Raw genomic sequence first — 13,705 nt, 5'->3', positions numbered from 1 at the left:
GCCTTACAATAATCTAACTAGCACAAAGCTATGTCAGATGAGTTTCTTGCTCTCCAAGATCAAGGGACATGGGCCCTTGTTCCTCCTCACCCACATCAAAACTTGCTCAAATGAAAATGGATATTTCAAATTAAACACCATATTGTTGGCACCATAGCATGTTACAAGGCACACTTGGCAGCTCAAGGCTTTAGGCAACAATCGAACATTGACTTTTAGTAAACATTTAGTCCTGTTGGCAAGTTCTCTACTATTCGCATGCTCATTACTATTGCTACTATTGAAAACTGGGATATACAACAATTGGATGTTTCAATCGCGTTTTTAAATGGAAAACTTGATGATATTATATGTATGACTTAACTCCACGGGCTTCAAGATAACCAACACCCACATTATGTGTGCAGGCTTAATAAAGCTCTTTACGGTTTAAAACAAACAACACATCAGCGATATTCCATGTTTTGCAACTACTAATATACCTAAAAATTCAAATTGAGCACATCTGATAATTTCTTAATTACTCATTACCACAACTTAATTAAAATTTACATACTCATTTATGTCGATGACATACTTATAACAGGCAATTCAAACACTGAAAATTACAGCTTGATACAAAAAACTTGGCCTATAATTTAACTTAAAACAACTAGACCCTTTATTACCTTCTTTGGACCTACAAATAAACAAAACCTCCAAAGGGTACTTAATACACCAAAGCATCTATCGCTTTGAACTATTAAATAAAGCATGAATGATGCACTCAAAACAATTTTAACTCCTTTATCACCGTAATGTCATCTCCCAAAAGAGCCTTTAAGAGAGGTGTGTAACTCAAGACTTAAATACTGTTTTTCGGCCCTACACCTAGCCGATGTGGGACTAGTTGGCAAATATTTTTTAAAATATGACTCCTCTAGCGAATCAACAATGCTATTGACATCTTAAAGCTCTAGCAACCATAACTTCAGAAATTTTATGGCTACAAAGATTATTACATGAGTTTACCAATACTTCACCTCCATCAGTTCCACTCTACAACGACAGTACCACAGCAATAGCCCTCGCACATAATCCCGTCTTCCATACTAGAACTAAGCACAAACAAGTAGATCAACACTTTATTCAGGATCATAGAAAACACAACAATATCACTCCACCATATCTTGACTCAGGAGTAGCCAGAAAAATATTTTCACAGAGGCCCTAAAACCTAAGCAGGATATTGAGCTAACTCACAAGTTGACCATCACTACATTAGATGCTTAGCTTGACAGAGGTATTAAGACTTACCTGGTAAAGAGTGAAGAATCGATTGTCTTCATCAGCTCCTCTCCACTCATTCACTCTCGTCCTTTTTTGCTCGCATATCAACTGGTGTCTGCCTCTTCTTCTGCAATATGAATAAGGTTTTATCAATATAATGTTTTTATAGAGATGCACTTACCTGTGTAATGTCCTTACTACCCACTGGCTATTTAAAAGTATGTCACTTTGTTGTCTATATATATGTACCTGCGATAAACATAGAAGTTCTAATAAAAAACTTCCTTAGTTTACATCTATTATCTTATTTCTTATAAGTAGCACTTGATGAGGGTGGGACCTCTTCGCAAAGAGGAATCATTTTAAAATTGAGCTCTAATGGTCATTCATAGTTGTTATTCCAACCCCAAAGCCAAAAAGCTGTTGGAATATTTTGATACTTCTATAAATTTTGTAACTTAAAAAAAATCACAAATAGATAATCTTAATAATTATGTGATAATGCTCAACAATAATTATGCTAATTAATTTGATCAATAAATTTTTTAAAATGTACACCGCATCATATAGATTTTTGTATATTTATATATCTAAATTTTATTATTATTATATATGTTATTTGGATATAAAATTTTTATTAAAATATATGCATTGATAGAATATATTCATTTTAAATAAGTTAAATTAGCAATAATTTTAATGTGATTTAAACTTTAAGGTTCTATATTCACAAGAGTACTATAGCATGCATATTAATACCCTTAAAATACCTCTTTTAAGGTATATATATTAATATTTTATTTTTATGGGTTTATAGGTAATTAAAGCTTTAGAAAATGGTTGTGTAAGATTATTATTTAAATTTAGTTTTTTAAAATAATATAAAAAATTATTATTATTTGAGAAATAATATTTAATATCAAGCAACCTAACTCAACCTACTCAAATTGTGCTGCAAATTGTCACGCGAACCGACCAATATTAAACAAAGTTAATGTTTGATGCTTTTTTTCAAAAAAAGGTTATTAAATGTGTCGGACGTTGACTTTAGAAAAAAGTCAGATTTTCATCTCGTTAATCAATCAGACAAGTTGTTAAAGATGGAATCATTATTAAATTTGTCCTTTTTACGATTTATTTTCCAATAATGTCTAACTTTTTTTTTTCTTGGTCCATATGCAGCAATTATAAACCAAACACCTAAATTTCATTTATTTATGAAATTAACCTTTTAATTCGAGTTGGGATCAAGTTTATTCGATCGTAAGTATTCGTTTTTATCAGAGGATTTGCAAAGTCATATAATCATTTAAAGAACTCAACTACTACCCTTGAAAATTTGCATGAAAACTACGGGTTCTCATCATAAGAGCCGTCGAATGTATGTACTCTCTCTTAATTTGAAACTCACTCAATAATCGACTGTAAGCCATAGTTGCTCGTGCAAAGATTACTCCTAATTCATATCAATTTACTTTTAAAGAATATATGAACTATGTAGCCAATTTTATAAAGAGGCCTTTAATTATCATCCATACAAAAGGAATCATTAATCTAATCTCATACTTACTACCAAATCTATCATATTGAAGTCTCTCAACTCTCCCAAAATTATCATTACATAGCTTTATTTTACGCAGCGCTGCATACGTCGAAGGTTCTTTAGAATATTGAGAGGTTATGTCTGCGTTATACCCCATGTAACCTCCCTGTAACCAAGATAACTTACAAATAAGTTTCACGCTTCTGTTTTCATATATCTATAGATTTTGTAGGTTACAGATAGGTTACGGATATCTTACAAGGGTATAATGCAGATATAACCCCCCAATACCCTCTGAATAACCTCCCAGACATACGTAGCGTTGTGTATGTCTTACGTACGTAAATTTTTCTCAAAGAGAGAGATCACTAACATAGAAATATTTCTTAATTATACTTTCATCTTCTTGCTTCGCTCAAAGTGATATCCAACACAAAAAGAGAGATTATGTGCAGATGGGTCTGCTCGGAGTGTAGTTACAGTGTACTCCGGATATACGGATGCTATTAATCTGCACATACTTATCACTGCACGTAATAATCTCTCTTAAAATAGAGTCCGAAAAAAAAAAAAAAAGGAAAAAAAAGACAAAAAAGAGAGGGAACAAATCACAAAAGATATCATCCACCCATCCTCCTCAACAGTTCCGGCGGCGCCGCGAATCGGGCGGAGAAAGATCGCGATAAGTTCTCCGGCTCCGTGGCCGCCGCCCCTTCATCGAAGTTCTGTGCATATGTCTCTAAATCATAAGAAACCTTAGAGGCCGCCGTCGGAGAAGAAGAATCGAAGACTCTTCTCTTCTTCCTCATCACCTTCCGCCATAGTTTTTTCAACTGTAATAGCCTTCCCAGCGTTGAGGAGCGCTTCGAGGGATACAATTCGGCATAGTCCCCGGCTCCGCCGCAGTTAATGGTTCTCCGGCGATCGGCGGCGAGCCAGAGGCCGGCGATGGAAGAGAGGGATCTCTGTTTTTGGAGATTGGTGATGTGATCCATTTGTGGAGGAGATGTGGGAGAAGAAGAAGAGGGAAAGGGGGAAATGGAGATGGGGGAGGGAAGATGATTAAACGGCGTATATAAGCATGTGGAAGGGTGCTATTAATCAATTGCGATAGAGATTACTGCTTTCTTTTTCAGTTTTTACAACGGTCAAAATTCTATATTTAACACGGATAAAGATATTGTTGACATTTTTGGTTCATCTCACCAATTTGCATTATCCGACTGATTTTTTTTGAAATGAGAAATTTAATAATTTCATAGCTAAAATTTATCATTTTACGCACATATATTGTATGTTATGTGATGCTTGCTAGAAATTTTGCGGTATAGAGCAACAAATTATCGTCTTAACATGGTAAGAAGATTCATCACACATTAAGAAAAGACAATGCAACTATAAGTTTGACGAGCCGATTAGTTTGATTATAAGTTTACTGAAATCATAATTATGGATGACTTTCTGTTGACGTTTGCGTATTTCTTACAAAAAAAATTGCCACGAGATCCGTGCAATATCATAAGATTCATGTCTGATAATAAAATGTTATTGACGGCGCATCACTGTGTATAATAAAATTTTTACATTAAAATTATTGTTTAATCCTATAATTTTTTTTTTTAGGCTTATAACCTACATTAAATAAAAATGATACCAAATACAATAAATGTAAAAAAATTCAACCACTTTGTTATATGAGTAAATATGTTACGAGAATAAATTTGTTCTACATAACTAACACCTAAGTATTGCATTCTTAGTGTAATACCACTCAAATCTTTCATATCTAACGCCTACATGTTGCTTTCTTATTTATATCATTGAAATCTTTCACATCACATCTAAAATATAACTATTTTAACTTTAAAAAAAAATTATAGGTTGTCATGCATAGGTGAGATGACATCAATGTAAAAATCGAAGTTTGGACATTGCATTATGTAAATATATAAAAAATAGGTGATATGTATGTAAATCTTCTTTCCCAAAATTACTTTTTCATAATAATTGTGCCTTGTAAGGTAGTTGTTAGGGTACATTTACTATATCAACTCATTTCTAATTATATTTATAATTGTTAAATATTATTAACATTTAAACATGAGTCAAACTTATACTGCTTACATGTTGCCAACTCTTCCATCTTATCAACGCATGTCTCACTTTCACACGTGCCCCACACAACCACTCCAAATCAACTCATAATGTCACTCATATTACATTTCATGAGACCTAAAAATTCTAAAATGTAAAATAAAATATATCCGCTTTAAAACTGAAAATAAATATTAATTCTTATGTAAAATAAAGAAAAAAAAGATGCGAAAATTTACATGCATACCACAAATTTCTTATGTATTTACATATCTAACACCCAAAATATAACATTTACGCATACACATTGTTGGCATTAACTCATGCATATAAATTTATACGTTATTTTCATGAAAATTTATACTTTACTTTTAAGAAAATAATAATGGTATCATTTTAGTGTGCTGCATGTAGATATGAATGCTTACATATTAGATATGTAAATACATAAGAATTGCGTGGCAAGTATGTGAATCACCACAAAAAGACAAAATTGATAAAGTTACACAAATCTCAAAGCAAATTGAGCGCACGCATTTGAACAATCAAAATAGTTAAAATCAACAAGAAGAAAGAGAGGAGAAAAACTGCATCCAATCAATCCGAATTCAAATAATGCACAAAGATTTCTTTCATTTAGAGGGTTGATGTATGCAATCTTACTCATTATATATCTTCGGCTTAAAACATATATTCTTCGACGAAAATCGTCTGTTTCGATCGAGAATCAACGATCAATCCAAATCGACAACTCCAAAATTAGAGAGCAAGATTTTGAGTTGCTGAACAAGATCTGATCCTGTGGCATACTCAGTTAGAAGCCCAACAGCAAAGCCAAACATTGCCCATCTGCAGAACATTAATCATAATGCACAGAAAGTTCCTGAACCCATTACAGATATTCACTGAAAGCTAATAAAGAGAAAAACGTCAAAATAGCCCTTTTGATTTTTTTCAGTATGTCATCTTAGCCCCACGATATATAAAAATGTCAATTAGTCCCCAGACTCTTTCAATACGGGCTGAAAATGTAAACACACTTTTATAAACTCGGGCAAAAATGTAAATAGTCAAGTCACTATTTTGACACATTGATCAGGTAATAATAAACTAAATGCGTTTTATTGCAAGAAAACCATAGGAGTTAAATATTAGATGATATTTTCAGGTGGGTGGAGATCTAAAACAAAAATATTGCAGAAATCACAATAATATGAAGGGAAAATTACATATGCACCTCACAATTCTTATGTATTTACATATCTCACAACTAGACTTTCATATATATGCATACACAGCACTCTTGGTATTTTAAAGCAATGCATGAAAAAAGTGTATTTTACTTTTAAAAAGTGATAGTAGTGTGCTATTTTTGATGTGATATTAAAGAATTGAGTGTTAAGAGTGTAAACATATGGAAGTTTAGGTGCGAGATACGTAAATACATAAGAATTGCGTGCTATGTATGTAAAATTCCCTATTTTGTATCAAACAGCTGGTGAAAGTCTAACAGAGAATATGTTGAAGTTTAATAAAGGCCTCCAATGAAGTGAATGATGGGGATAAGTACTTGGCCAAAGCAGCCTTAAGTTTGGGTCTAGGGAACAAAAGTTTTAAATTCTTGAGGCATTTACTGACACATACCACATAATTCTTATGAATTTACAAATGTAACACCCACACTTTGATTTTTACATATCTAACACTCAAAATTTTCACCTGACATATGCAATACCACTATTACTAACTATTTAAAACTGAAATACACATTTTCATGGATGGGTAAAGTCTTATTAATGTAAATATCAAATTTTGTGTTAGATATGTAAATACATAGTAATAGTGTGGCATGTATGTGAATCTTCTTAAATTATTTTTTGCAAAAAATTCTCCTAATGTCATTGGAAGTTCAACAATGTAGACAAGTTTGTGTAAGAATCCAAATTTTTTGCAAAAAAATCTTCGAATTTTGCGAAAAGAAAGCACGAAGATAACAACATCCATAGCAGCAGTTTTCTTTTCATCTAGAAAAGAAAGAGAATCAATCTCTTGCGACGCTAGAGCAACAAAAAAGTTGCAGGAGAAAAAAAGTTGCAGGAGAAGACCAGATGAAATTTTATATTTATCATAACGCCATCGCCCCAAAACTGAAAATTGCATTGTGTACATGACTGCTTGAAAATTTGATAAAAAGGGGACAAATAAAAGAGTTTCTCGATGGCCGTTGAGAGAGAGAGGAGATTTCATTTTAAAAGATTTGGTAATTATAGAGATTATATGAGATGATAATGACACGAAAAAAGTTAGACAAGCTGAAGTTATGAATCATCGAAAACCATTGACATGTAACAGCTTTAACAGACTCCTAAATTCTATTTGCAGGGTGAAAAATTAAATTTATCGTATCCCGATTTCATGTTAAATCATTGAAGAAATTTAATCAGAAGCATACATGAATCTTTTGAAATGCGAATACCCATGTCTAAAGCAGAGTTTCGAGAAAGAGAGCATTGTATTCACACAAGATGAGATGTGAGTAAATTAAAAACTAACACTTTAGACTAGAAACCGTAACCCTATTTATATTTGAGCGTGTTATTTTATTTTAACATATCATAAAATAAATTATGGACATAGTCTCTGCATAAAATAAAGTCCATACAAACAATAACATGCCTCAAAAGCCAAATAATTGATCTTTATTTGATCAAAATTTTATAGGCTTAAAATCAAGATAGCATATAATGTATAGTTAATTATATGAGCATATACCTAAAAATTCTCCACTCGTCTCTCTCTCTCTCTCTCTCTCTCTCTCTCTCTCTCTCTCTCTCTCTCTCTCTCTCTCTCTCAGACTATTATACAAGCCTCCTACCACCCCTAACGTGCCTAACAATTTGAGTACCACCTCTTTAAGGTTAACAGTGTCAGAGGGAATTCAAACCACTGACCTGAGGGGTCTTATACCGTGGATGTCAACCGGCAGGCCGGGGTAAGCGACAAAATATATATATATATATATATATATATAATTTAGTTTTCTAAGGAATCGTTAAAAATTCCTTGAGCAAATATCACCATCACAAGCCATCAATTGAATATTAATGCAAGTAACCCTACCATCAAGTAGAAATGAATTCATAAAAGAGATAAAATCTATAATTAAAGAAGGAGAAAGTGTGTAGTCTTCATTATCGAGACAGGAGTTTAATGTAGTCATATCCAACATCCTACTAATAAATGGAGAAAGTAGTCTTCAAGAAGTCAATGACCCTTGCCCTGAAGATTCATACCCATAATCAAATGTTGACATAACTTCTATCTAAGCTATGACTTTTTTAGTTGGTGTGGATCTCAAACATCAATAGTAAAATTCAGTTTCCACTGAAAAAGCTAATCCTATAAGTGAGCAAACTATTAGGATCTTTACACTAAAATATTTTTTTAGCTAATTGATGCGAGATTAAACTCACTATGTTTACATGTTTTAACACTTTCAACCAACAGCACTAATTCTTTTTAATCATTCAACGTCAATTTCATGTACTTTTCTTATTAATATGTCTTCTTCAATCCACTGCATATACCCAAAGCAACAAAAAATATGGAGGCTTTACATATATTTCACACAATTCTTATGTATTTACATATCTAACATCACAATTTTCATGTTTATAAACTTAGCACTCAAATCTTTACTCTTCAAAAAAAAAAAAAAAAAACCACAATTAATAACGTTTTTTAAAAGCTGAATGACATCTTTTCATGTAAGGCTATGAAACCAAAATGTTATAAAAGTAAATATTAAACTTTAGATGTTAGATATCTAAATACATAAAAATGTGCGTGGAATGTATCTAAATTTCCCAAAAATATATTTTCAATAACTTATTATCAAGTGCAATATGCATGTGTTAAACCATCATGTATTTGCATATCAATTACCTACTTGTATATCCTTCATTAATCTATGTCCTTGATAATTTTGATGCACATAATTCTAGTCCTAGAATATTAAAACTTAGTTAAAAAAAAACATCCAACTCTACCAGTTTCTAAGCCAAAACTGTCATCCCAGCTTGTGCAAAATGATCTGCAACATGAACTTTGCAAATTGATCTGTAGCTTGACTCGTGCAACTTGATCCACCTCCTCAACATATCCAAAATAACCCATCACTAGAGCCTACTAATAATAATTCAATCACCGCTCCCAAATGTTTCTCCAGAATCTCTCACCCTACGAATTGGCATGGCAACCACACTCCTGTGCCTTCAAATATAGCCAAAAATATTTTTCACTATTCCTATGCAGAATCCCTCTTGCAGGACTCCCAAGAGGGATTGCTCTTCCTCTAGTTTATGTCGATAATATATATTCAACTTCAATTAGTCATCTATATGCCATATTCCATATTTACTTCTCAAATTTGAAACTTCATACTAATGTCTCTAGTACATTCTTGAACAAACATAATTATACAAAAAACTAATTTTTTTTTTTTTTTGCGAACGGTCCTTTAAAAGTATATTCAAAGTATTAGACTGACAAAAACGACTTCCTTCCTCTTCTCACAACTTTGAGACTGGCACATAACTTGAAAATTTTGACAAATACTCAACAAGATATTTTATTTATCATTCAACAAATAATAAATCTAAACAAAATCCTCGACACCAACATTTTGATGTCATTCATCGAAGCATTGAATATCATGTAAGGATACCTAGTTGTGAGTTATGCTTTCTATTTGGTTCTCTTCATCTTGTGTGATATAGAGATGTGAATTAGTTTGCGTGTCCTGATAGCCAACACTCAATCACAAGCTGGTATATGTTTATTGACAACTCATTGATATCATGAAAACGTAATAAATAACAATGCATGTCCAATTCATCTACCAAGCATGAATGCCGCACAATGTCTACAACATATTTAAAGATTTATTCGACTTTGTTGACAATTTATTTGAATTTGGCTTTTCTCATAATAATCCCATTATCTAGATGCAGACGGTATTGGTGCCATCAAATTTATCATAAATGAACAAAACATATTGAATTTGAGTGTCATTCAATTCGGGAAGATTTCAATACTCATTTGATTTTCTTCCCTATATTCCTGCAAACAATCATATTGTAGACATACCGATAAAAGTAAAAAAATTTGATAACTATCATGTTGTAGACCTCAGCTTTTTGTGGGTAAATTAATGTTTTTTGATAAACCAAACTAATTTGAGCGAAGATATCAACACGATTTGCATGCATTAAATTACACATTTTTTATATCAATTATTCCTATAAATTATGACTATAAATAAGTATAATTAGTTAGAATAATTGGAAATATTCATAAATTAGGAGTACATTTTTTTTTTTGAATTTATAATGATAAATCTGATTGAGCAAATCACTTATTGAATGCCTTGTATGTTATATTTTTTTCTTCTATACCAACTTTGTAGAGGACAACAAAAAATTTGAAAATCTTGTTAGTCACTAATATCCAATATGCAATACTCACATTATATATATATATATATTATCGAGGGCCGCGGGTGCGAATCCCTTTTAACACAAATTACGACGTTCACTCTCCCAACCTGAGGAGACGATAAGCCAGTGCCCAACCCAAGTGCAATGGAAGTCAGAGGCTCAGATGAGAGTCCTTAATAATCAATGCTACACCCCGCCAAGTAAGTGTGTGTGTGTGTGTGTGTGTGTGTGTATCAAAATACACACGCGACTTTAGCCATCTCTACTCCACTTCACTCACCGATATAGCCAAACACTTGAGGGGTTGTTTGGTTGAGTGAATTAGTGGTGTGTTGTAAATCATTTGCAAGGATTTGAGAAAATTTTGTATTTGATATGAACATTTATAAATACAATCTGAAGTTTTAATAATTTTGAAGTTTACACCATAGTTCATTTTAGATGAATTTATAATTTGGTTGATTTGACTGAATTTGAATTAGATCATATAGCCAAATCGCCGCATCAACCGCCGCATCAGCCGTCGCTTGCCGCCCATTGCCCTTCGCCTGTTGTTCGCCGCAGCCTACCGCCCCTCACTGCTGCCAGCCACTTGCCACCAGCCATTGCCTACGCCCGCCATTGCTCACCGCCCGCCAAAAGCCCTCGCCCGCCGCCGCCAACCCACTACCTTTTGCCTATGTAAATACCTAGTTTTCGATTTACTTCAAACCAATCAAAAAAATATAAAATCTTAAGTTTATTTTACAGTGAACTAAATAACTCGAAAGTATTTCAAATACATTATAATCATAGTATTTTCTAAATCTTTTACATTGCATTTCATTTTTAGCAAACCAAACGGCTCCTAAGCATCTTTGAATGGTGCCATTGGCTTCGTTGGAGGAGCAAGTGATAGGGATGGAGGGAGAAAAAATTAGTACTAATATAAAGAAAAGAGACAAAAGTAGCCGATTGTTTTTTTAGAGGCCCTTCATCTTTGGAGCACTAGACAGAGAAGGGGAAATTTTAATTTTGATGGAAGGAATGGTAGAAATTATTAGCATTTTGATGCTCTAATTTTTTCCAAAACTTTAGGATTTTTTATGGTTTTTTTTAAGAAAGTAAGAAAGTTTCTTAAGAGATGAGAAATGAATATTGATCAATAAGGGGTGAACAAGAGATGGGCAAGTTTTGCATAGAGTTAAAAAACAATGGTTTCAATTTAGACATTGTTGTTCCTTTGGTTGAGCAACATATTTTAATTTTTGGAAAATAATGCTTTTTAAAAACTTAACCCCAAAATTAATTTTTACCCACCCACAATAAGTGTTTGATTGAAAATGGGATTAAATTGTGTGCATACTTGAAGCCACTAAACCTCAAGAATAGGGGTTGTTTGGGTGCAGATTAGCACGCTACCCAAACATATATTTAGTAAGAAATATTTTTTATCACAAGATTCTAAGAAAATTTTGATGAAAATGCAATGCAATTGTACGAAAAATGCAAGACGCTTTCATAGATTATAACTTTTTTTTTTTCAGAGAAAACAGCTATGAAAACAGTATTTGAAAAACAAAAGGCTTTGGCTAAAGAAAAGTAAATGTTTGTCCATTTTATCTTTACTGTATGCCCTTGCCATAATTGTAATTCATACACCTAACTTCCTTTTCCTATGAAGCACGACAAAAAAACTTCTCCTTTTTTCATCATCCTTAGCCTTATCTCAAATGATTACAAAGGTTTTTTGCATGGGAACAAGCTATCCAAACAAATATTAAGTATGGAAAGAATTGTTAATGATGTTTAGTGCAAATCTATGATAAGGTTATAAGACAATTTTGTAGAATTTGCCCAAAAAATAATACTAAATCATAAAATGTTTTTCTCTTCTATAAGAAAACAATAAAGCATTTTTTTTTTTGCAGCAACAAAAAAAAAAAGAAAAAAAAAATTATTGTCATGAGCAATACAAAGAGTGTCTTGCATTTTTGCTACAATGTCTTGCATCCACACCATCCTTCTCCAATTAAGCACCACAAACAACAAAACTAGCTTCAACATCTCTATCATCATCAATAGCCTTATTCTAACCATTTTGGATAAGCTTTATGAATCCTTAGACTCCCTTCATTCAAATCATTTTGCTCAAAGTGTAAATTAATTTTACACAACTTCTATCAAAGAAATCATTTTGTAAGTATGGATAAAAGAGGTAGCAAAATTGGTTTATCATATCAAAGGTCAAATCCAATTTCATTTCAAAAGCTTATGACTACAATTGTGAGTCAATTACTACTATTTGCACATTAACAAATATTTTAACCAACAAACATGGGACTAAACTCAATTTTTTTTCACTCATTTCAGCACTTTCGATCTAATATTCCTCGTTTCTCTTAAAACTCGTCATTAAATTCATGTACTCTTCTTATTAATTCATCTTCTCCACACCATTGTATATGCCAAACCACCAAGTAGGTATTTTCACCACATTATATCCAATATAAGCTACTCAAATATTCTCTCATATAAAAATTTCTAAATTAGCAATTTATAGTTTTGCCATTCCTCTATCTCTATCAAATATTCTTAAACCTTAAAGCCTGAAAAAATGATGAACATAGCTGAATTTAATAGCAGATAAGCCAAAGAGTGTTCAGGATTCCGTGAATCTATACTTGAACTAAGCCCTACAATTACGCAACAGCCCATAAAAATTACCCTTAAACCTTCACAATTTCCACATCCAAACTCACAGCAGAACTAAAAATAATAATAAATAAATAAGGTTTACGAAATTACCTCCCATTTGTGATCTCGTTCTTCCCCAAGAATCCAAAGAAGGGACCTTGGTCAGCCTCTTCTAATTTCTTCTGCCGAAAGTACTCCTGCAGCTCCTTAGCCATCTTCCTCTGAAACTCCAGCGTCACAACCCCCTTCACCTCCGCCACCTGCTTCGCTGGAGGAGAGTGTGATAGGGATGGAGGAGGAGAGAGTGAGGGAGCACTAGAAACAGGAGGAGGAGAGAGTGAAGGAGCCGCCGGTCTTCTCAAAGGACCTTCTGCGTTGGAACTCCGAACTGTAAAATTGGGCTTCGGGGAACAAAATTTTGGTGAAGGAGGGGGGGAGATTTTGATTTTGATGCAAGGAATTGTGGAAGCTATAGACATTTTTGCGCTCTGATTTCTCCCCAAAATTATATTTTTTTGGCCCTCCTTCCAAAAGAAAAACTACGAATGCTTCTCCAGAAAAAAAAAGGAATGAATTTTGATCGAGAAGGAGTGGATATCATATAGCCAAGTTTTGCAGGGAGTTC

General features: G+C 32.9%; 2 protein-coding genes across 2 annotated transcripts; both read right to left on the bottom strand.

Moving 5' to 3' along the window:
• Nucleotides 1–3,016: 3,016 nt before the first annotated feature.
• On the bottom strand, nucleotides 3,017–3,866 carry LOC110026052. The gene has a single exon (XM_020726823.1). It carries the CDS (start codon nucleotides 3,805–3,807, stop codon nucleotides 3,433–3,435), a length of 375 nt encoding a protein of 124 aa, XP_020582482.1. The 5' UTR covers nucleotides 3,808–3,866; the 3' UTR covers nucleotides 3,017–3,432.
• Nucleotides 3,867–5,457: 1,591 nt separating this feature from the next.
• Nucleotides 5,458–13,703, bottom strand: LOC110025985 (light-harvesting complex-like protein OHP2, chloroplastic). The gene is made up of 2 exons (XM_020726704.1): nucleotides 13,192–13,703; nucleotides 5,458–5,755 (listed from the first exon to the last, which is right to left on the bottom strand). Exons 1-2 carry the CDS (start codon nucleotides 13,557–13,559, stop codon nucleotides 5,641–5,643), a joined length of 483 nt encoding a protein of 160 aa, XP_020582363.1. The 5' UTR covers nucleotides 13,560–13,703; the 3' UTR covers nucleotides 5,458–5,640.
• Nucleotides 13,704–13,705: the final 2 nt, after the last annotated feature.

Source organism: Phalaenopsis equestris, unplaced genomic scaffold (genome assembly GCF_001263595.1).
Source record: "Phalaenopsis equestris unplaced genomic scaffold, ASM126359v1 Scaffold000347, whole genome shotgun sequence".
Taxonomy (NCBI): domain Eukaryota; kingdom Viridiplantae; phylum Streptophyta; class Magnoliopsida; order Asparagales; family Orchidaceae; genus Phalaenopsis; species Phalaenopsis equestris.
Note: the sequence above shows the minus strand (reverse complement) of the source record. Positions and strands in the feature narration are given on the sequence as shown.

Excerpts from the sequence above, each read along its gene's own strand:
- LOC110026052 (XM_020726823.1), bottom strand. The coding sequence starts at position 3,807 with ATGGATCACATCACCAATCTCCAAAAACAGAGATCCCTCTCTTCCATC.
- LOC110025985 (XM_020726704.1), bottom strand. The coding sequence starts at position 13,559 with ATGTCTATAGCTTCCACAATTCCTTGCATCAAAATCAAAATCTCCCCC. Across the intron at positions 5,756-13,191 it reads AACGAGATCACAAATGGGAG|ATGGGCAATGTTTGGCTTTG; the intron begins GTAATTTCGTAA and ends AATGTTCTGCAG.